The sequence below is a fragment of the Silene latifolia genome, chromosome 2 (genome assembly GCF_048544455.1).
Source record: "Silene latifolia isolate original U9 population chromosome 2, ASM4854445v1, whole genome shotgun sequence".
Lineage (NCBI taxonomy): Eukaryota > Viridiplantae > Streptophyta > Magnoliopsida > Caryophyllales > Caryophyllaceae > Silene > Silene latifolia.
Genome location: NC_133527.1, coordinates 193,850,701 through 193,872,714, shown reverse-complemented (window position 1 = coordinate 193,872,714; position 22,014 = coordinate 193,850,701). Strand labels below are relative to the sequence as shown.

General features: G+C 33.5%; 4 protein-coding genes and 1 non-coding gene across 5 annotated transcripts; 4 read left to right on the top strand and 1 right to left on the bottom strand.

The window, feature by feature from the left end:
* Window positions 1-1,448: 1,448 nt before the first annotated feature.
* Window positions 1,449-2,734, top strand: LOC141632283 (ribonuclease 1-like). Its single transcript, XM_074444844.1, has 3 exons — window positions 1,449-1,636; window positions 1,859-2,011; window positions 2,130-2,734. Exons 1-3 carry the CDS (start codon window positions 1,532-1,534, stop codon window positions 2,556-2,558), a joined length of 687 nt encoding a protein of 228 aa, XP_074300945.1. The 5' UTR covers window positions 1,449-1,531; the 3' UTR covers window positions 2,559-2,734.
* A 483-nt stretch (window positions 2,735-3,217) lies between these two features.
* On the top strand, window positions 3,218-3,290 carry TRNAV-UAC (transfer RNA valine (anticodon UAC)). The gene has a single exon. It is a non-coding gene; the product is annotated as a tRNA-Val (tRNA).
* A 3,025-nt stretch (window positions 3,291-6,315) lies between these two features.
* Window positions 6,316-7,975, top strand: LOC141632277 (ribonuclease 1-like). Its single transcript, XM_074444837.1, has 3 exons — window positions 6,316-6,446; window positions 7,162-7,311; window positions 7,444-7,975. Exons 1-3 carry the CDS (start codon window positions 6,327-6,329, stop codon window positions 7,861-7,863), a joined length of 690 nt encoding a protein of 229 aa, XP_074300938.1. The 5' UTR covers window positions 6,316-6,326; the 3' UTR covers window positions 7,864-7,975.
* A 418-nt stretch (window positions 7,976-8,393) lies between these two features.
* Window positions 8,394-9,275, bottom strand: LOC141632271 (protein DMP9-like). Its single transcript, XM_074444833.1, has one exon. The coding sequence runs from the start codon at window positions 9,214-9,216 to the stop codon at window positions 8,515-8,517; it is 702 nt and encodes a 233-aa protein (XP_074300934.1). The 5' UTR covers window positions 9,217-9,275; the 3' UTR covers window positions 8,394-8,514.
* A 2,328-nt stretch (window positions 9,276-11,603) lies between these two features.
* LOC141641880 (E3 ubiquitin-protein ligase MPSR1-like) lies at window positions 11,604-12,293 on the top strand. Its single transcript, XM_074450523.1, has 2 exons — window positions 11,604-11,951; window positions 12,285-12,293. The coding sequence occupies exons 1-2, from the start codon at window positions 11,604-11,606 to the stop codon at window positions 12,291-12,293; spliced, it is 357 nt and encodes a 118-aa protein (XP_074306624.1).
* Window positions 12,294-22,014: the final 9,721 nt, after the last annotated feature.

Sequence of the window (22,014 nt, the reverse complement as noted above, 5' to 3'; positions counted from 1 at the left end):
GATAGCAAGAGGGGGAGGGAATGTAATGCAAATATGTAACCTTTCAACTTATCAACAAGCCATACATAATTCCTTGTATGTGTTAAGTTAATCATAATTCCTTGATGCTATATCATGTGAGGTTATCTGAAACGTATGCTTGTATCTAAAGTTATAATAAGTGATTCCCCATTTCATCAAACATTAAAAACAATAAAATGCATGTGAAATTGTGACTATGTGATGAATCTTTAATAAAGTCAACCGTATAGTATATGGCCTATATGGTAGACTACATGTGACAACATGTACTGTAAAGTACATGGCCCCATGTTATACGTATGTATGTATTCCGTATGTCTCGCACTTTCACATTCTGTTTAACTTGACGGTGTACATATTCATGTTGTACAATGTACTTTGTTCATCTGTACGGAATTCCTATGTGTTTTTGGCACTTTATAACGGTTTAGTATCTTAACTGACGGATCAAGAATTTAAGGACAGTAGTTGGACTTGTCTTATTGCACAATTTGGCTAACAAACAACTCTAAATAATTCACTTAACTTTACTTTCACTTTATCTTTGGATTAAGTTATTATATAATATAATTTAGAGTGTTTGGTAAATAACATGTTGGAAACTTTTAACATGTTAAATAATCACTTTAATATGTTAACTTTATTTTTTGGTAAATAATAAATTAAAATGACATATTTGGAATGACTGTGTTGTTTTATAACATGCTACTTAAATTACAACAATATACTCATTGACATATTTTAGAAAAAAAAAAAAAGAGAAAATCTAGTTTGCTTTACAAATTAAGAGACCAATCTTTTAATCATAATTTGTTGATTAACAAACATGAAACATCTTAAACAATTTAGCTGAAAAAAATGTATTTGTAGAAGCGTTCAATAAAATTCGTCATTTACAATCTATTTTTTTTAACCTGACTATGCGGTAATCCACTTATCACCAAACAAGTCCTTTGTCTGATAATGAGAATTTGTGTTAATAAACATGCATCAATACCAAGTAGAAAAATTTAACCTTTTTAAATTTATACACGTTGCTAAACCATACTCCATTAACTAAGATTTAATCCTTGCAACAATTTATATCGCGTAAAAATCTTTAAAGTGTCCGTAAATTTTGCTGTTTGTGATCTAATACTTAAAACTTTGTTTCAAATATGTCTGAATAAAAAAATGTGTCTTGTACGAAGGACGATAAAATACGGAGTATATGTACTTGATTGATTAGATTACTTTTTAATCCTTATAAAATTGCACCGAATTATATTTAACAATTAAAACTGATAAATTATATTCCACTGCAATAATTAAATGATTTGTTTTTATTTCATCAATAATAAAGTAACTCAACTTGTACAACTTCACAAGATCACACTTTTCCACTAGCATGAACTTACACTATAAAAGCAAGCTCTCTCCATCCATTCTTCTCCATCTAAACCATAACTCAAATATACACATTATATAATCAAATAGAGTAGATTAACAAAAATTAGTCGAGTTTACGACAATGGCGAAATCGGTTGGGTCAATGATGTTGAAGCTTGTAGTTGTGTTAAGCTTCTCTGGAGTTGCCCTGGGAAATGGATTCAGTGCTTTCTACTTTGTACAACAGGTATATACATACTCGTTCTGTCCCAGCCATTTATTTACCTTTGATTAAAAAAATTTAACAAATGAATAAGACGAAAGAAGTACATTATTTGGTTTAGCTAATTACAGAGTATAATTTCAATTTGTTTATTTCATCATATATATACAATCATTATAGTGCATCTTTTAAACTACAATGTTTATATTAATGTACTAATTGAATTAATTGATTAATTGCGTGCAGTGGTTAGGATCATATTGTACTCAGAAAGGAGTAAGATGTTGCAACCCGCCAACAGGAAAGCTTACACCCGATTTTACAATTTACGGTCTTTGGCCTTACAACAATGGGAACTTCCCTTACAATTGTGGAAGCAACAATTTCGATGAAGCCTTGGTATGTTATTTCGGTTTTTCTAACATCTGCCTATTCTGGTCTCTAATGACTTAATTTATAGATTCGAATATAAAAAGGTCGAAAATTAACTAACCGAACATTTTTCATTACCAAACAGATAAAACCCCTGCAGACGCGGTTAAGAAAATCATGGCCAACATACACATGCCCACAAATAGGCAGGAAATTTTGGGTACATGAGTGGAATAAGCACGGAACATGCTCAAAATCCGCCTTAGGTGAACTTAAATACTTCAAGACGGCTCTGAACCTCAAGAACAGGATCAACATCCTCCAAGCTCTGGCTCGAGCAGGGATCAGGCCAGACAACAACAAATTGTACTCTCTTAAGTCGGTCAAGCGGGCCATTGCTCGAGCCTTTGGGCACCACCCATTCATTGGGTGCAACCATGATGCACAAGGGAATAGCCAGATTTGGCAAGTGTCTATGTGTTTTGATACAACAGGAACTAGGCTTATCAAATGCCCATTTATGCCTAAAGGACGTAACTTTTGTGCATCAAGAGTTAAATTACCATACTATTAATTAAGTTTATTTATTAGGGTGATTATTTGTGATTATTAATTGTATTATGTATTACTAGATCCACCCTATATATTTATTTGGGTGTGTATCTTGCAAATTGTTTGTTTGTTGAAATACTCGCAGTGTACTATATTATCGTACACCATAATCAATGAGAATGCATCATTTTTATTTCACTTTGGATTATGTTTTGTTATTTATAATGTGGTATATCGGGTATACTAGCAGGTGTTTTGTTAATATTTATTGAACTTAGGGTGAAAGGGATTTCGTTTAATGTTCAAGTTGGAATAAATCAAAATCTTATTGGGTTAAGCAAATGTTGTACTCGTATTCCTCAAGAAACAAGTTGTACTCCTAAACATAAAGTACCCGTATTTCTCACAGTTATTTGCTTATCATTTATATTCTTCTTTATAAGGGTTGTTTTAATCAAAAATAAACAAATGAGCGAGACGGAGAGAGTAACTTAATTTCGAGTAGGCAATAATGTTATTTTACACAGTAAACATATTATGAGCATTTGATACACATACAACTATATTTTTGGAAAGATTTTTTTTCTTTTTTTTTTTTTTTTTTTTTGGAAAGAAATACACATACAACTATACAAGGGGCGAGTTTACTAGTGACTAAATGTATTATCACTGATCATCAAAGATGCTATGGTGTAGTGGTTATCACGTCTGCTTTACACGCAGAAGGTCTCCAGTTCGATCCTGGATAGCATCAATTTTTCTTCAATTTTTTTTAACCCTAAGTGTTTTCCCTTTGTTTGATGCAAATACAACGAACAAAATTTCGCAAACTTTTGTGGATTTAATAATGTGTAATTGTGTATCCAGTGCATACCGAAAGCAGCGACTGCGGGTTCTCTCGTCACCAAAAAAAAAGAGTATAAAATGATTAGTAAAATGGTATTAAAATTTGTACTATACATGGGAATCGATTATTCGATTGAATAAATATCTTTTCAATTTAATGGAACGATAAGGAAAAACCTCTCATTTAATATTTTTTTTATTAGTACTAGCATTATAAAACTCGCCATGTCCGCCCTCTTAAATGTGTCCCCGAACCCATAATAAAATCTTTCCTACAAACAATATCTAAAAGAAAATGCAATGTACATACGTTACCAAATTTATCGTTTTTTTTTTTGCTAACTTAACTTAAAAGAACAATTCACAAGGAATGTTTCTTAGTTACGACATACAATGTATGTTTTCACCAAAAAAAAAAACATATAAGATGTATGTACGATCGTACAAAAAAAAACATATAAGATGTAATTACGGAGTATAAAAATTGGAATTTTCTTATTTGCTGAAACATATCATGAAGTATCCCCTATTTACTACTTCCTCTGTTCTTAAATAATTGACGTTTTTAATTTACGAGGTGAGTCTTTGAATTCAATTTATACAAAAATATATTGGTCGAAAAATTAGAAAAATTACACCATAAAATTCCTTACGAATAGAGCTTTAATATGAGTATACATTTCAATATATTTAGTCATATATTTTGAGAGATATTAAAGAGAGAAGTGAGTATCTCGAAAAGTGAGAATGACAATTAAAAAAAAAACAGAGGGAGTAAAAAATAGGTGAAACTCCCATTTTTTCCGTCTAAAACAAATTTTCTATAATAGCATATACTATAGGTATGGACATGATAGATTATAAATGGACATATTATTTTGTATTTAAATAATTATAGCATTCAATATTTCACATCCTGCCCAAATTTATCCCTGATCTTTTTAAGATAAATAAATTCTTTTTTTAATAGAACTTTATGATAAAAATGTATTTATTTTTATGATAAAAAGTTGTGGCTAAAAAATACTTATTAAAAAGTACTCCCTCTATTCAACTCCAAATGGTATGTTTCTCTTTTGTACACTATTCACAAGTAAGAAGAATCTTCTCATTTTCTCCCAATATGTAAGATAAAATATATTCATGTGGAATCTTGTTTTATTCTTCTTTACGAGTATATTAAAAATAACAATTTCTTATAATTTTCAAAATAATGTAGCTAAAGATATTTACGATGTAAAACGTGCGTTGGCGAACGTGAAATAAAAATGTATCATTTGGAGTTGAATGTAGGGAGTATGTTATTAGAGCAAGTACAGTGGTAAGCGACAATCAACTAGCTTGACAATTCCACCTCATCCTCTAAGCTACTAACATTCTAAGCTAGTAAACTACTCCAATGGTTTATTAGCTTTTATACTAGCTTGATGGGACCCAGATGTCAAATTAATTTTTTCCTAAACATAAAAAGACTGAATTTTATTTTGAAAATTAAAAATACATGTAATAAATACGAGAAAATTGATTAGCGCTTAGCGGAGTTGTTGCGGTCGAGCACCACCTCCAATTAATCGATCAAATGGGTTGACTATAGAAGTTTGTTTACATTTCACAAGTATATAGGACTATAGGAGTTATACGTAGATTTTGGTTGTTTGTTGATTAAAATTACCACATTAACAACTGAAAGGATAAGAAGAAAGGAGTAGTTCAATACGCAATAACATTTGCCACACAAATAAATGGAAGCAAATTCACCTTGCAATGCAACCAAAAAGCCAACACATTATAAGCAAATGAGATACAAAATTCTCAATGAAGTACCCCAAACATCATCAGCAAAGTGTTTTTCAACAGTATAAAACAGCACTAACAGCCATGTAAGCCAACTTTTTGTTTTCTACCTTATTCCAAATTCTTTTACCATAACTTAATGTAGCATTATTCCAAATTCTTTTACCACCACTTAATGTAGCATTCGGATATAGTATGCTCGAGCTAATTTAGTGATTCGGTTATAGTTTTCAGAAGGGTAAAGCATTTAGAGTCGGCGATACAATTCGACACATTATTTAACCAAGCAATGTTTTTATAGTAGTGCAAATAGATCATACTATTCAAGGGTAAAGCATTTAGAGTTATACGTAGATATTGATTGTTTGTTGATTAAAATGTAAATCAAATAATAAGAATACATAAAAAATTAATAGAGCTAATTTCCTATTGGTTGTTTGGTAAATGTGGGGTCATCTAAGCAAGTAGCTTAATGAAGCTACTAGCTTAAGCCAAGCTAATATATATATCCTTCTCCAATGGTGTAGCAACTAGCTTGCAATTTTATGAAATTGCAAGCAAGTCCCTAAGCTACACCATTGGACTTGCTCTTAGTAAATATTTGTTAAAAATTCATTGAGTTTTTATGATAAAAAGTTGCGGCTAAAAAAAATATGTTATTAGTAAATATTCGTAAATTAACATCATTAATTTCTAGGTAAAAAAAAACAAAAAAAAAAAAGCTTTCAAAAAAATACTCATTTGATTACCTCTTACCATTTAAATTTTTAATTCTCTAATTAGAAATTAAATGAGGAGAAACTTGAAAAATAAATAAATTGTCAATTTAAATTTCATAAATAATACACTGGAAAGTAAAACTGTATAAATACTGTGTATATATTGCATGAGATCTATACTAATATCATACCAATTCTGTTTAATTTGGTTTGTTGTATTCTACAAAACAAAATCGGGATTGTGACTTTGTGAGTATCTACATATTACATTCCATTAATGGTTAAGCACAATAGTAACAGAAATGAAAATAAATAATTCGTCCCACGCATTTATTTATTTTTATATTTCTTAAGAGACGTATATAAATATGAATATACCCATCTATAAATTTCAATAAATCACAAGGTTGAAAGAAAAAATAAAAAAGAAAATGGCAAAATGGGAGAAGTCCATGTTTTCTATGTTTATTGTAGTCTTAAGTTTGTCATTTGTTGCTCTTGGTAATGAAATTACCAATGCCGATTTCCAAGCATTCTACTTCTTTCAGCAGGTGATGTTTTAATCCATTTTTTTTATATAACTAGTTTAAATTCTGTATAATGCATGCACGGTATTTATAGATTTAAATTTTTTAGAGTGTTACTTAGAGATTTTAAATTATCATCTCATTAATTTTCATATTTCATCCCACTGTGTTTTGATATGACAAAAAGGGAAATTAAATGGATACTAATCAAGAGAATTGAGTAACTTATGAAATGTGGATTTTGATAAAAAAAAAAATATATATTTTACCACCGCTAATAATTTAATTTTATAAATTTTCTCAATTTTTTTCTTACAAAGTTGATATCACTTTATAATTTTGTTTTATGAGTATGCATGTATGTGTTTAGTAATCTTGGCAATTAAAGATATAGCGATTTATAGTTTATAATATTTTATTTTATTTTATTTTAATTAAAAACTTAATTAATGAAAACACCATAGTTTCATTAAAGTTACATCTTAAAAACTTAATGAAAACGCTATAATTTGGAGGAAAAAATTATGAGAATTTTTATTCTCTTAGTATAAAAAAGATTGCTTCGGTTTTAGTACACTTAACGGTTTTTTTAACATATTTGGGTATATAATAAAGATCAGTTGCTGAACATATAGAGAAATTTCAAAGAGTAGTGAATTTTTATTGTGTGCCTAGTGGGCACATGTTAGAGAAACGGATAAATAAACGAATATTGATTTAAATTTGAATATGATTTCAGTGGCTAGGTTCATATTGTAATCAAAAGGGTACACCATGTTGTTATCCGCCAACAGGCAAACCAAGTCCAGATTTCACGGTTGCTGGACTTTGGCCTTATGATGGTAACTTTCCTACCAATTGTGCCGGCTCAAGTTTGGATGTAGCTCCGGTAATTCTTTTCTTTTTCTTTTAATTAACGGATTTTAAATAATTTATAATAAAACCGTTTCATAAGAGACCTTTTGTTAGTTTGGCACGAAAATTTAAAACTTTTGTGTATATTCCATGTATATATATGCAGCTTAAGCCCTTACAAGACAGTCTACAAGCGGCATGGCCATCCTTCACATGTCCACAAATCGGCAGGAAGTTCTGGCTACACGAGTGGAACAAGCGCGGCACATGCTCTAAAACGATCTTGGATGAAATCTCATACTTAAAGGCCGCGGTTAACCTCAAGAACAAGGTTAACCTGTTTCAAGCCTTGGGTAAAGCCGGTATTAGGCCTAACAACCAGTTCTACAATTTGGATTCGATCAAACAAGCCGTCTCTAGTGCTTTCGGGTTTGAGCCATGGGTTGCATGTAACCACAATGCACAAGGGAATAGCCAGCTTTGGCAAATTACACTTTGTGTGGAAAAAACCGGGAACAATCTAATTAAATGTCCTAATATTCCTCCAGGGAATTGTCCCGCAAGTATCCAATTCCCTTCCTACTAACTTAATTAGGCACTCCATCCGTATCAGTCACTTGTTTACCTTTTATATTCACTGTGAGAAGTATTTTAATCAACGATAAATAAATGATTGGGACAGAGAGTGCACAATTTTAGTCTAGCCTTTAATTTCTAGGTACTTGCATTTGTGTTGAAACTATATATTTTTTCCCGTTATTTCTCACACATTAGACGCACATACTATTACAAATATACGGTCAATACAGAGTACCCGTCACAAAGAATGTAAAACGTGAACAAATGGAGCATCAACAGTTCAACACATAGCTAGAAAATATGTTTTCGATCAGAGAAATTCTTGCGTCCTCCATACATTCAAAGGAGGATTTTATAATATTTAATTTCCATTTTGGTGCTCCTCCTTTGTATATAGGGAGGACGCAAGAATTTCCGTTTCGATCATAAACAATTTAGGTAACAAGGTTTAATGATACATACGAATAAACACAAATCACATCTCTTGTTGCACTAATAACACAATCGACATCCGATCCGAAGCCATAGACATAAATAACTATTTTAAACGTAAAAATACTAGTAGAAAATACAAATTATATTACAAGAAAATACGTAATAGTAGAAGATGTTAGAGAATATTACGGTATATGGTAATATACGAATAACGTTCACGTCCCTAAGTAGCCATGCAACCGATACCAAACCGTGCTTTAGGAAAGACAAGGAAGAGACAACTACAAACAAGTCCAACCATTAACGGAAAACTCTCCATAGCTTCTTCCATTTCCTTAGCATGACCCGGCAAAAGACAATTAGTAACCCGATGATCCGAAAGTGCAATCGCCATGAAAACCAAAACCGACATCATAGCATGGACAAAATCCGTAAAATGGACCTTATATTTATCCTCTTTAGGCACTTGAACATCCAAACCGGATTTAAAAACCGCTAAACCCTTAGGTGTCACGAACCCGTAGTACACTTTCCCGTCCGGAGCACGGAAACTATCCGTAAAATGGAAGAAGAAACACGACAATGCGCATAATATAAGTAGAATGATAGTCATGGAGGTGGTTACGGTCGTACATTGTCCGACACCGTAAATTGAGGGTAAAACCATTTCGAAAGTTAGTAATGTTCCTGTAGGTAAGAAATGGGCTAACATTGAGGTTTTTGAAAGGGTTCTTTGGACTCCTTTTGCTACACCTTTCGCAACCGCTGCTCGTCTTTTACGAACACCCGGTTGCGAGGTGGGGTCGGATGAGGATGGAAGTGACGGTGGTGGAGGTGGGGATGGTGGGAATTGGGTTGGGTTGGTTGTGGATGGGGATACGGTGTAGATTCTGATACCTACTTGTGGTTGTTCGGTTAATTCCATTTGTTTTGGTTTAAGAGGGAATTTTACAAGAATATGTGATGATTGAGAGGTTAGGATTTTAGTTTAAACAAGTTTTGTGGTTTTACTATCCACGATTTGTAGAGCAAACTACTTTTACAAACTGTAAAATTGAGTAACTAACTGTTCTTATCCATCATCCTTTGTGTTTTGGGCTTCCATACGTGGTGTTTTGTTTTTTTTTTAACTCAACTCAACATCATTTGTTTAAGATGCGATATGAGCCCAAACTGATTAGGGCCGGATTGGAAAAGGGGATTTGACAAGATCATTTGGTCTATATTAAACCTGGTAAATAGATCGAGTCGTGTCGGGTTTGTGTTCGTGTCATATGTTAACAGGTCACAAATCTTCTAATCCAAATCCCACCCAATTAAATTTCGTAACGTGTTAGTATCGATCCACTTGCATAAATGGGTCATTAAGTCTTGACCTGAACCCGTTAATTTCGTATCGGGTTCGTGTCGTGTTTTCGTGTCATGTTTTTATTTGGAAAGTTTAAGTATATTTATGTGATGAAGGATCAAGAAAAAGTAGGTGTTGATTTAATAAACAGGTCATTCGTGTCGGGTTCGTGTTTAAAGTGCTCAACCAAACCCAACCCAATTAAATATCGTGTCGACCTACTTACATAAATAGGTGATTAAATCTCAACCCAAACCCGTTAATTTTGTGTCGGGTTGGTGTCGTGTTTTCGTGTCCTGTCATTGTTTGCCACCTCTAGTCTAGACTAATCCCGAACCGAATTCACTTAAGCCTCGTCCCCGGTCAACATTTTTTGAAGTTTAGATTTGAATTAATATGGTCCAAAACGTGTCAATTTCGGATATGGGCAATGGACCGCACTTTAGGTGTTTTGAGACTAATTTTGTTATTTTAAAAGCGACCCCTAATAAGTCTTCTCTAAGAATAGTACGGAGACCGTCTGGAGAAGTGTCAAGTATCGTAGTGGTTGTATGGGAATGGATTCCAAAAAAATAAATAAAGATAAACTAATAAAGTATTTTATCTTCAAAACAATATTATAAACTTAATATTGATGATTATTTATGCTAAATATAATTTAATCAACTAGTTTATTTGATTTAATGATTAAATTTTAATTATTATATACTTAAAAATGAAAAAATTAGGAATTTTGGACCAAGACCGGATCGAAAAATACGGGTTCGCTCCGGTCCAAGACCAAATTGTTTAGGTACGGTCTTCGATCCATCTAAATATTTTATTTCAGGCCTTTAGTCTAGTCTGATCCATTACGATTTTGAGGCAATGATCGCCCCTATATTTAGTCATGTCACTCGTTTTTTCTTACAATTGGACATTTCTAACATTAATCACAAACCCACAAAATTTGTTTCGAAAAGACTACGAAAACTTGATGTTAGGGAGGAATCTGCAATTTTATCATCCAAAGTCGGGGGCTTATATGAAAGTCCATCCCATCTCTACTAAACCTTCTATCTTGACGGGAACTCCCCATGTATCGTTTTCTTGGGAAGTAGCAGTTCCCTGCTCTTCTCCATTGCCCGTGAATCTTTGTTCGGATACTGGGAATTTGGAAATTTCTGTTGATAAGGCAATTACTCATCTTGATGTTACGAGACCCCAGTTTGTCCCAGAAAGAGAGTCCAAGTAATATCACATACGGAGTATAACTGTATAAGACTAGTAGACTTGAAAAAAGTTCTCATCTAATCTATTCAAATACTCCCTCCGTCTCGGTCAATTGTTATCCTTTGGTTTGGCACAAAGACCAAAGAAAGATGAGGGGGTCAATTACTAAATGACAAATGGAACAAATTGATTGTGAATGATCAAATTGCTCATCAATATCATTCTTAAAATAAAAAGGACAACAATTGACTGAGACACCCAAAAATAAAAAAGAACAACAAATAACCGGAAGAGAGGAAGTAATACGGAGTATATTTTAATACACCTTTGTCTAAAAAAAAAAAAAAAACGAAAATATTAAGCAAGTCCGCGTAGTATCCCGTCCCTTCCTTTCCCCAACGGATAAACACAAAATATACGAACCCACGCCAACTAAAATTTCGTACACTTATAATCAATCCAAACATAACACATGCATTCAAACATTCCAGATCCTTCTACCACCTTCCTTTCTCCATATACTTAAACCCCACTTTCTTCCCCAATAATTCCCATTTTTCACAAATATCTCCATCCAATTTCAAAAAAAAAAAAAAAAAATTCCCAATTTCAATTTCAATCTCTCTACTCCAATTTTCTAAATGGATTCACAACAAGACCCGACCCGTATTCCCTTTTTCTTCCCTTTCATCCTCGGCGTCACAGAAACCGATGAACGGGTCGTGTTAATCAACCCGATAGCCCAAACAATGATGGTACTAGGTTCGATGTTAAACAGTGCAGAGGGTAAAGGTGGGCAACCACCAGCAGCGAAATCAGCGGTGGAGGCGATGCCACGTGTTGAGATCAAAGAAGGGGAAGAGGTTGGAGAGTGTGTGATATGTTTGGAGGAGTATAAGGTAGGGACCACAGTGAAAAAGATGCCATGTCAGCATGGGTTTCATGAAGAGTGTATTGAGAAGTGGTTAGGGTTACATGGGAGTTGTCCTGTTTGTAGGTATGTTATGCCTGTTGAGGAAGGTGATGACGTGGACAAGAAAGGTGGTGATGATGTGGAGGAGAGAGAAGGTGTTGGAGAAAGAGAAAGAGAAAGAGAAAGGGTAAGTTTGGAATTTGTTATTAGGGTTGGGTTTGGTAGTAGGAGAAGAGGAACAAGTGATGATGATGATGATGATGATCAAGATGATGATTGATGATGATGATGATTGATGATGATCATAGGATGGTTGATGGTTGAGATGATGATGCTTAGTAGAGAGTTTAGATATGAATCTGTATATAGAAGAATTAGATTAGATTAGCAAGATGTTGAATTGTTTTTTGTTTGAAATTACAAGATCAATTGTTTTTGGTTTTGTTTGTTAATCTTTTGCAATTTTAAACAATTCTTTTTCTTCATGATCGTTTACTCTGTTATTGAACTTGTTCATCAGACATCTTGAATTCGTTTGGTCATGAAGGACTTCCTCTATCCCGATCAATTGTTCCTTTTAATTAACAGTTGTTCATATTATTACTTAGTAAAAGCCATTATTGGGACGGTTTCTACAATAAACTTGTGTAAGACTGAGTATTTGCGAAATTGTTGGTACTTGGTATTTGAGCCCACGGAGAGTGAAATTGCTGGATTATCTTGCATTCTTTTTCCGACCCCTGAATTTTTGTAGGTGTGTCAACGGTCCCAATTCATAGGATTTACATATTGGTGAAGGTCTGGATTCCAGTTCAAATCCTGAAATCCGGACTTTCGAACAGTTTAACTTTACCCTCGGACAAAGGGCAAAATATCTAGTGGATTGTATTTAAACATTACACTCGGACAAGCCTTTTTATATTTGACATTAATTTAGAAATTAGAGAGTAAATTACATATAAATTAAAGGTTTTGATATATACAACCCATTGGGTTGCATTTAATCATTTAATATCTTCTATATTTGGTATTAAGTTAGGAATTCAAGATCAAATTATGCACAATCTAATGTAATTAATGCATATATTTACAAATTCTTTCCATATTTAGTTCCTTAAATACAACCCAATGGGTTGTATATATCAAAACCCATAAATTAATGCAATTAATGCATATATTAACTATTTATTTCCTCTTTTAGTTCCTTAAATATAACCCTATTTATTTCTTCTTTTAGTTTCTTAAATACAGCTCAACGGAACGGATTGTATTTATAAAAAAAATATAGATAACTGAAGCAAATCCCAATTCTCCATTCTACCAACAATTGATGATGGTTCACAACCGGGATAAAAAAGACAACAGTGATACTTGTTACAAAAATTCATACATGTACATGCTTGTTTTTTTTTTGGTGCGAAAGAGGGGCTAGGCCCCGAAAATTAACGGTTAGCTATTACACGGGGAATAGCTACCCCAAAAATATCTTCCCTAAGAATGGTACGTAACTCTAAATGTGTCGGTATTGTACTGGAATTAACTCCTCTATTTGCGAGTAAGTCCGCAGCTTTATTTGCCTCCCGGAAAGTCTGCTCCAGCTTGACAGTCCAACTATTATCTCGTATCAAGTCTTTGCATTTTCGGACAATAAACTTAAGATTGTTACTCACCAGCTGTTCCTCGTTGATAAGACCCACACATGGAGCATTGTCCATATGTATAAGAAGTTTATCTATACGGATTTCTTTAGCTCTTTCTAGTCCGGCTAGCAAGGCTAAGAGTTCGGCTTTCATTGATGAACACGAGCCACATGAGAAGTAATAAGCGGTAATAAAATCACCAGTTTCGTCTCGGAAGATACCTCCCCCTCCAGCTGGGCCGGGGTTTCCTTTCGATGCTCCGTCTGTGTTTAAAAGAACCCAACCATGTGGAGGAGGGAGCCATCTAACAAAAATCTCTGTTCTTGGATGTCTGGGAATTGAAATAAAGATGTTATGCCTATCAAGAGCCTGTTTCGTAGCAGCTATCTGCTGGAAAAGAAAGACAGGCGGTTCTACTGGATTCTCGCCATCCCTACCGAACACTATATTATTCCGCCACTTCCAGATCCACCAACAGGTAATAGCAAAATAAATGAGCCAATCCTCGACCGAAGCCTCAACGTCATTGCACGCATTCCTGGTCAGCCAGTCGGAAAAAGGTAAGTTAAAGAAGAAGCTATTAGACAGGCTAATACCCATCAGGTTCCATTGTTGGATTTGGACTTCCATTATTCGGTTTTCTTATTTGTGAAAACGGGTTGAGTGTGACCGGTAAAGCCCACTAAAGTTATATGATCCATTGGGCCAGTGCATGCTCGGTCGATGACGGTTAAGTCATAGTGTGATGAGACTTGATAAGTGTAGAGCGCATTTTATTATACGATGGGCGGCGATGGGGGGGCCCAAATACGATTCTATTATGGCTTGGTGCTCTCTTCCCATGCAGAATACCTCTAACCTATATAAATAGGTTATTGGGTTGACGTGCCCCATTGATTGTCAACATAAGGAAAACCTAGAAGAGGAGGAGAAGATCCTAAGATATCTAATCATCTTATTACTTATTATTATTATACGCTCCAGACGATCTGACTATTGCTTCCGCTAAAGGTATGTACCCTATACAATATGATCCTATTAATTTATCTTATATGTGGTATCAGAGCAGGATTGTATTAGGGTTTATACAATTTATAATTTTTGTTGGATCAGCGATAGTAATAGTACCATCATTATCTGATATTACACTTCGTTATGATATATTCACGTTTTACGTCAATTTTTGACAAATCAAGTGTTTATAGATTGACTTTTACCATTGTTAGTTGTTTGAGAATTGATGATCACGTGCTTTCATAAATTTTGATCAAGTGTGGTCTACTTGTTCTAATATTAGTGAGTTGTGTGCTATTAATTCGTTTTTGTATTTATCACTAATTGTTGAGATATTGATTAAGCAATTTTGATCAAGTTTTTTCCTTTTGACATACTTGACAATTATGTTGGCCGCGTGAGGGAATTGTGCATATTCATGTTCACATCATATCATTAAGTTTGAAACGTAGTGCACCAATTGTCAATTTTCGAGCAACATATATATAACTAGATAATAGTTGTTTTAAATATTCGTATGTTGTTAGTATGAAGGTGAACATATGCATTGTTTGATGGTCCATGGCTTATAGCAACACTATTGTTTATTATAATGGTATACTGGTATGGTAGCGAGAAACTAAACAAAATTGTAAATAGCATGAGTATAATATATGGGTATTGTTCCGGTGAATTATTTTAATTTGTGGTGGTTGGCTTGGCCAAAGCGGGCTATCTACCAAAATTTAAAATTATTCGTAAGGATTCCGGAATGTTTTTGCTTCTTAAATTAGTTTCTGTAATTTCCTGCCCAAAGGGGGAAGTTGTATAAGTTAATTTGAGTAAGTGGTTGAGTAAATACAAGTGTAATAATTTGATTTCTTGGAAATTTATCTGCCCAAAGGTGATTTATTTTTGAGAAATCGCCTTGTCTATTTACTTGGAGGTAGTTATTATGTCTTGTGTATTCTGCCCAAAGGGGAATGCATAAGATATAATATGATTCCTGTTGGAGGTAGTTATTGTGTTTTGCGTATTCTGCCCAAAGGTGAATGCATAAAATATAATATGAATTCCTGTGAGAATATCGTGACTCCCCTAGCATATTCTTGTATAAAGTTATAAAGAAAGTGTACCCATATCATGCTAATATTGGCTCTAATCTATTATTTCAGTCTACAAATTTTCTTTGAGCAATGAAATTTGTGCCATTAAGAGTATAAATGAGAATACTTTTGTTAAGTGGAAAGTGATGTTAAGTTGGCCATTGGTTTATTTGATTAATATATGTATATATCGACTTAACTGGGCACAAACCTCTTACACTCGTACATGAGAGTACTCAAGCTTAAAATGACTATCACCTTTATAGGTGGGAATTGGTACATGAATTATGTATGTTGATATTGAAGAATTCGATGTCTGGGAATTTCAAGATTTTCTAATGGGATTCAATCTATTTTGATGCTAAAGAATTTAAAAAAGTCTGAAAATTGGGGAATTGATGGACTGTCTCATTAATTTAAATCATGTATGATGTGATTAGTAGTATTGAAGTGCATATCATCTTACTAAAGACAAAGTACCCGTTGTTGAGTTTATTCCTTGTCGGTTAAATTCTTAATTCTCTTCCCGGAAAGGAGTCACTTCAAAATAGCTTAATGCCCCAAACTGATACATGGACCGTCAATGACTTATTTTATATGGGTGAGTAGTGTAAAGAAAAAGGAGATAAAGTAAGAAGTTGTGAACTTATTCATAAAGCAATTATTTTCGAAGGGGAAGTCAGGTAACATTTATACAAGAATACTTGTAAAAGGTCTTGAGGTTAAGACTTAAGATTAATAAAGAATCTAGTATTACTGGACTTACTTGTTGGTTTTGCGACCAGACTGGCCATAAATTGAGAAAATGTTTAAAATACAAAATCTGGTAATTAACAAGGATAATAAAGACATGTAATTTATTGGCCTCAGTTTGTTTTGAAGCATGTTTAGTAGATGTGTCACCTCATTCTTGATGGTTAGATAGTGGTTCATTTGTTTATGAAAAGTATTTTCCTTAAAGGGTTCCAAAATAAATAAACACCAAGTGAGGTTATAGTCAGCGTGTCCGCAATGAATGGCGGGAAACTTGATGTGGATTTCATCAGAAAAGCTGTCTTAAAGCTTAGTTCAGGATTTTATTTGACTCGAGAAAATTTTCTTTATGTGTCGTGTATGAGACGAAATTTGATTTCTATTTCGCATTTTGACATGTGTGAATTTGTTTGGTCACTTATAATTAAAAGGTTGAATTATTTTATAACTCTCATATGATTGAAAATGTTTTCCTTTGTGGTGATTTGTATTAATTGATTGGATTTGATTTCCCATGATATTTTCTTAAATATTGAGAGTGTTGGATTTAAAGAAGATTGACCAAAGAATTTTTTATTTTTCTTTTATTTTATGGCATAAGATTCTTAGCCATGTTTCTAAAGAGAAAATTTCATGGACTTGTCAAATGTGAAATTGAACTTAATTTAAGGAACTCTTAAAGGATATTCACACTAACATTAGTGAACCACTACTATTTGTGGAAAGACGTCACATATCATGTTCATTGATGGTGATTCTAGACGTGGCTATGTTTACCATATAAGTAGTAACTCTAAAGCTCTTGTTAAGTTTAAAGTATTTATTGTCAAGGTTTAGAGCTTATTATGTATGACCATTATTAAGACTGAAAGATGATACCGAGTTGAAAAGTTGTTATGCCAAATTAAACATGGTGATTCATGGTTGTATATGACTTAAAGATGGTTGTATTTAAAGTTGTTTTATGAGCTTGTTATTGTTGGGCAATATGCGATGCCAAGTCTTCTTTAACAAAACGGCGTAACTGAGCGTTGTAATTGTACTTATAAAGATAGGTTGAGGAGTTTGATTCGAGATACAAATTAACATATTTTATCTAAGGTAAAACTTTTAAATCTGCCTTATATATCTTGGACCCAATACCTGAAAACTTTATTTATTTTTAAGTGTCTTATGAACTATGGATGGATGAAAGCCAAGTTTGAACTTTTTTTAGGGTGTGGGGCTGGCCGTTAAGTTGAGAATTTATATTTATAATCCTTCTGAAAAAAAAAAAAAAATTTGATCCCAAAACCACTCCTAAATTCTTTGTTACTTATCCTGTAAATTTTAAAGTTTAAGATTTGTAGAGTATACAGCAGTTTAATTTCTAGAAAATGGCTTAGAGACCTATTGTTGTAACAAAAGGTCCGTTTGTCTCATCATGAGTTTGTTAGTCTTTTAGTTATGCATTAGAAAAATATTTATTCTTTTTTTTTCTAATGAGGGAAGTATGATGACCAATAATGTTATTTCACAACCCTTATGTTGTTGCACATTTTAAAGTGTTTTTAAAAAGGCTTTAAGCATTTAGCTATGGTGATTTTGTTGTCTATATCGGGGAAGTTGATTATGACTTGAGCGAAATAATTAAGATTATAACCTATAAATAAGGTATTTATTTTGTGCAAGCAGATAAATGAAAAGAGGTTATATATATATGATGAGATGCAATCGATAAGACACATAATAAAGTTTTAGGAGTTAATTGTTACTCCCGTGGGTTTTGTTTTTTAATCCAGTCGGGTGTAAAGTGAATCTCTAAAATAAAGTTGGATTTTGAAGGTATTGTTAAGAAACCTAAGGAGAGATTTTGTGACAAAGGGTTATACTAAAAGAGAAGGTGTGAATTTTCAATGAAACAGTTTCACCTATTACTTCAAAGGATTCTTAGGTCTTTCACTGTTCATGATTTAAAGTTATACTAAAATGGATATTCTCATTGTTCTGTTTGAATAATTTTGTTGAGAAAGTTAAAGAACATACGGTATGTAAATTGAAGAAATCAATTTATGAATTGAAACAAATTTCTTGTGAATGGTATATATAAAGTTTCATAAATTTATGGAGTCTAATGGACTTGTTGAAATGTTAATGATAATTGCACATATATTACAAGATCAGTGGGAGGATATTGAATTGATATTCCTCATTCTTTATGTTGATGCTATTTTACTTGGTAGTAATGATCTTGGTTTGTTGCATGACACAAAAGCAAATCTTTTCATTGTTTTTGACATGAACGATTTGGGGGAAGAATGTTTTGTGCTTGGTATTAAGATTGTGTGTGACTTGTCTAACAGAATGTTAGGATTATCTCAAGGGAGAAATGTTGAGTAAATCTGGTGTAACTCTCATATCTAAAAGTGACAATTTAAGTAAGAATGAATGTCGTCCTTAAAGTATACTTGATGAGAACACTATGTAGGAGATTCTTTATGATAGTGTTGTTTATAATTTGATGTATACTGAAGTGTGTATTAGACCTTCGAGGCTGTGTTTGATGATGTGAAATCCGGTATAGGATTTGTTTTTATGATAGCTGGTGGTGTTATCTCTTGAAAGAATATGTCTAGTTGTCTACCTCTGTTATGGAGGCAAAGATTACAGCCTGTTATACATCCACTCCTCATGTCAAGAAATTGAGAGATTACATTTATAGCTTTATGGTCATTCTTCATATCACACAAGCTATCACTATTAGTTGTGATAATAGGGGTTTAGTCTTATGCACTAAGAAGAATGTAAAATCTGGCAAATCTAAGTTTTTGATTTGAAAATTCATAAAGTTAAAGATTGGGTTGTGTAGACACCGAAATTTTATATTTTGGTATCTATTTATTTTACAATATCTTTAGTATTTTAGAGATAATTATCAGAAAATAATGTGATAATATCTTAGAATATTCTAGAATATGCCGTCTTGTCCTCCAAGCCACTCTACTATAAATATAACTTCATCTTTAGGGTTTAGTGGAGAGCAGATGAATTAAGTCAAACAGACCCCATACTCCTACTACCAAATTGTAGGTAGGATGGAATAAGTCACAAAAAGACCTCATCATCTCCCTACGGAATTAAGTCGATAAGACCCCGTAGTCACTATCAAAACCCTAAATACCTTAGAGATGGAATCAAGAGAGTTACGGAAATTGTAACCCTAAATCTTCCAATAATAAAATAAACTCTTGTTTTCCGTATTATTTTGTGCCTCTATTTATTATTGCAGGTTCAATTTTTTATGGTTTACAAATTGGCACGCCCGGTGGGACGATTTTCGCTCTTCATCTCCATTCTCCAAAGGTCAAATTCAGTAGCAGATTCGAGACCAAGTTGCAACCGACATCAAAGTCTCTACAACCAGTCTCGAGGGGGCATTTGTAGACACCGAAATTTTATATTTTGGTATCTATTTATTTTACAATATCTTTAGTATTTTAGAGATAATTATCAGAAAATAATGTGATAATATCTTAGAATATTCTAGAATATGCCGTCTTGTCCTCCAAGCCACTCTACTATAAATATAACTTCATCTTTAGGGTTTAGTGGAGAGCAGATGAATTAAGTCAAACAGACCCCATACTCCTACTACCAAATTGTAGGTAGGATGGAATAAGTCACAAAAAGACCTCATCATCTCCCTACGGAATTAAGTCGATAAGACCCCGTAGTCACTATCAAAACCCTAAATACCTTAGAGATGGAATCAAGAGAGTTACGGAAATTGTAACCCTAAATCTTCCAATAATAAAATAAACTCTTGTTTTCCGTATTATTTTGTGCCTCTATTTATTATTGCAGGTTCAATTTTTTATGGTTTACAAAAATTTGTAACAGCAAATTTTGTATTGCGATAACTGGAATACAAAACAAGGAAACAATTAAATTTTATTAATAAATATCAAAAGTACGTGTACAATCTCTAATGTATCCTCTGATTCTAATATGCTGTAAGGGGTACGTGTACGGGGTACACGTGAGGGATGCGCGTGTAGACAAATTTAATTGCTCTACGCGCGATGTAAATTTGATTTCTTGAGAGGGTCGCAATGACTTGAATCTCTCTTGAAGGTTTGAACTTGTGATTGAATCTTCAACGCAGCGGCACGATTTCTTTGTGCTTGTTGATCGCTTGCAATGATTTTGACAGAGAGGATTTGTAGGAATTTGTACCTTGTTCTCTCTAGCTCCTTTGCAATTATGAATTTCCAACCCTTTGAATGAATGAGGAGAGCTCTATTTATAGAGTTTCAAATCTCCTTGTTGGACTTTGGTGGTCACAGGCCCATTTGTGGGATTATTAGCAACCTTGGCCCAAGTTTGATTCTTTCTGGGTTTAGTGATCCGAATAACCCTTTTTGTAATCTGAATCGACCCACATTTCATTTAAACGGGACAAATTAATTAAATTAAGTTAAAATTTAGTATTAACTCAAAATAATTAATTTATTTTATTTATTCGGCACATTAATAAATTTTCCGTGCCTACAAATTGCCCCCTCGGGACCTTGTCACGTGCACCTCCTGGTGTCTTGACGTGGCGGGGTCTCGATTCATTTTGTTTTGACTTGGAAGCCGATGATGAGCGCCCTAACTTATCTCAAAGGTAGCTCCACTTGATTTGACTTGACTTGGAAATAGATAGTGAACACCCTAACTTGTCGCGAGGGTAGCTCCATTCTTCTTATTTTGTCACCCTGTCATTATCTGACTTGGCGGATGAATTTGTATTTGACTTGAAAGTCAACAGGTACCCAAACTTGTCGTAAGGATGACCCATTTTTTTGACGTCACTCTATCATTTTTTTTTTTTTTGATTTGGCGAGCGATTTTTTTCTTTGACTTGAAAGTCGTGCGTACCTAAACTTATCGTAAAGGTAGCCTTTTTTTGACGACACCCTGTCATTTTTAGACTTGGCGGATGACCATTGTTTGACTTGGAAATCACGGTACCTTAACTTATCGTAGAGGTTGTCCATTTCTTATAATGTCACCTTATCATTATTTGACTTAGCAGATGATTTTTTTTATTTGACTTGAAAGTCGAGGGCACCGAAACCTGTCGTAATAGTGACCCAGTTTTTCTTAATGTCACTCTGTTGATTTGGTAAATGACAGCCTCACGTTAAATATCCATGAGCAATTTAAATTGCATATGCACTTTCCATAATCCATGCGGTTAAACTTTGATTTTTTTGACGATTAGGAAACCTAGACTTCCCGTTGAAGGCAATTACATGACATATTGACATATATAAGAAGTCAATAATTAATAGGTTTCCTTATTTTTTTAAATATTGCGGCTGTCGATCTTTTTTTAGCAGTGGGGTTGGAGATCAAGCAATAGCTATATATACTCGACAGCCATGCCTCCGTACTCATCCCTACCATAACCTTTGAACTTCTGACAACCGCCATATATCCTTTTCTGGTCTTTGACTTGGAAAGAAGCAACCTAGACATTCGTTGATTATTTTCTATGTAAATTACTTGCAGACATAAAAAGCGACAGTGTTCTTGTGAGTGTCTAATTTCATGCATAATCCCATAGAAAAACTCAATCTTTCTGTTGCAACTTTCCTTGGTCATGCGCTTAATGGTCAACCGGTCATCACTCATATACTCCTGCTCGATTGCATAAAACGATGACAAGTAAGGTAAAAGCTTGAAAATTTTCTCTTATATGGTGCAATTAATTTATTTTTTTTACTCGAGC

What these genes read in the sequence shown, in the direction of transcription:
- LOC141641880 (XM_074450523.1), top strand. Translation starts at nt 11,604, where the DNA reads ATGGTACTAGGTTCGATGTTAAACAGTGCAGAGGGTAAAGGTGGGCAA.
- LOC141632283 (XM_074444844.1), top strand. Translation starts at nt 1,532, where the DNA reads ATGGCGAAATCGGTTGGGTCAATGATGTTGAAGCTTGTAGTTGTGTTA. An exon ending in CTTTCTACTTTGTACAACAG is followed by an intron (nt 1,637 to 1,858) that starts GTATATACATAC and finishes AATTGCGTGCAG; the next exon opens with TGGTTAGGATCATATTGTAC. An exon ending in ACAATTTCGATGAAGCCTTG is followed by an intron (nt 2,012 to 2,129) that starts GTATGTTATTTC and finishes ATTACCAAACAG; the next exon opens with ATAAAACCCCTGCAGACGCG.
- LOC141632271 (XM_074444833.1), bottom strand. Translation starts at nt 9,216, where the DNA reads ATGGAATTAACCGAACAACCACAAGTAGGTATCAGAATCTACACCGTA.
- LOC141632277 (XM_074444837.1), top strand. Translation starts at nt 6,327, where the DNA reads ATGGCAAAATGGGAGAAGTCCATGTTTTCTATGTTTATTGTAGTCTTA. An exon ending in CATTCTACTTCTTTCAGCAG is followed by an intron (nt 6,447 to 7,161) that starts GTGATGTTTTAA and finishes ATATGATTTCAG; the next exon opens with TGGCTAGGTTCATATTGTAA. An exon ending in CAAGTTTGGATGTAGCTCCG is followed by an intron (nt 7,312 to 7,443) that starts GTAATTCTTTTC and finishes ATATATATGCAG; the next exon opens with CTTAAGCCCTTACAAGACAG.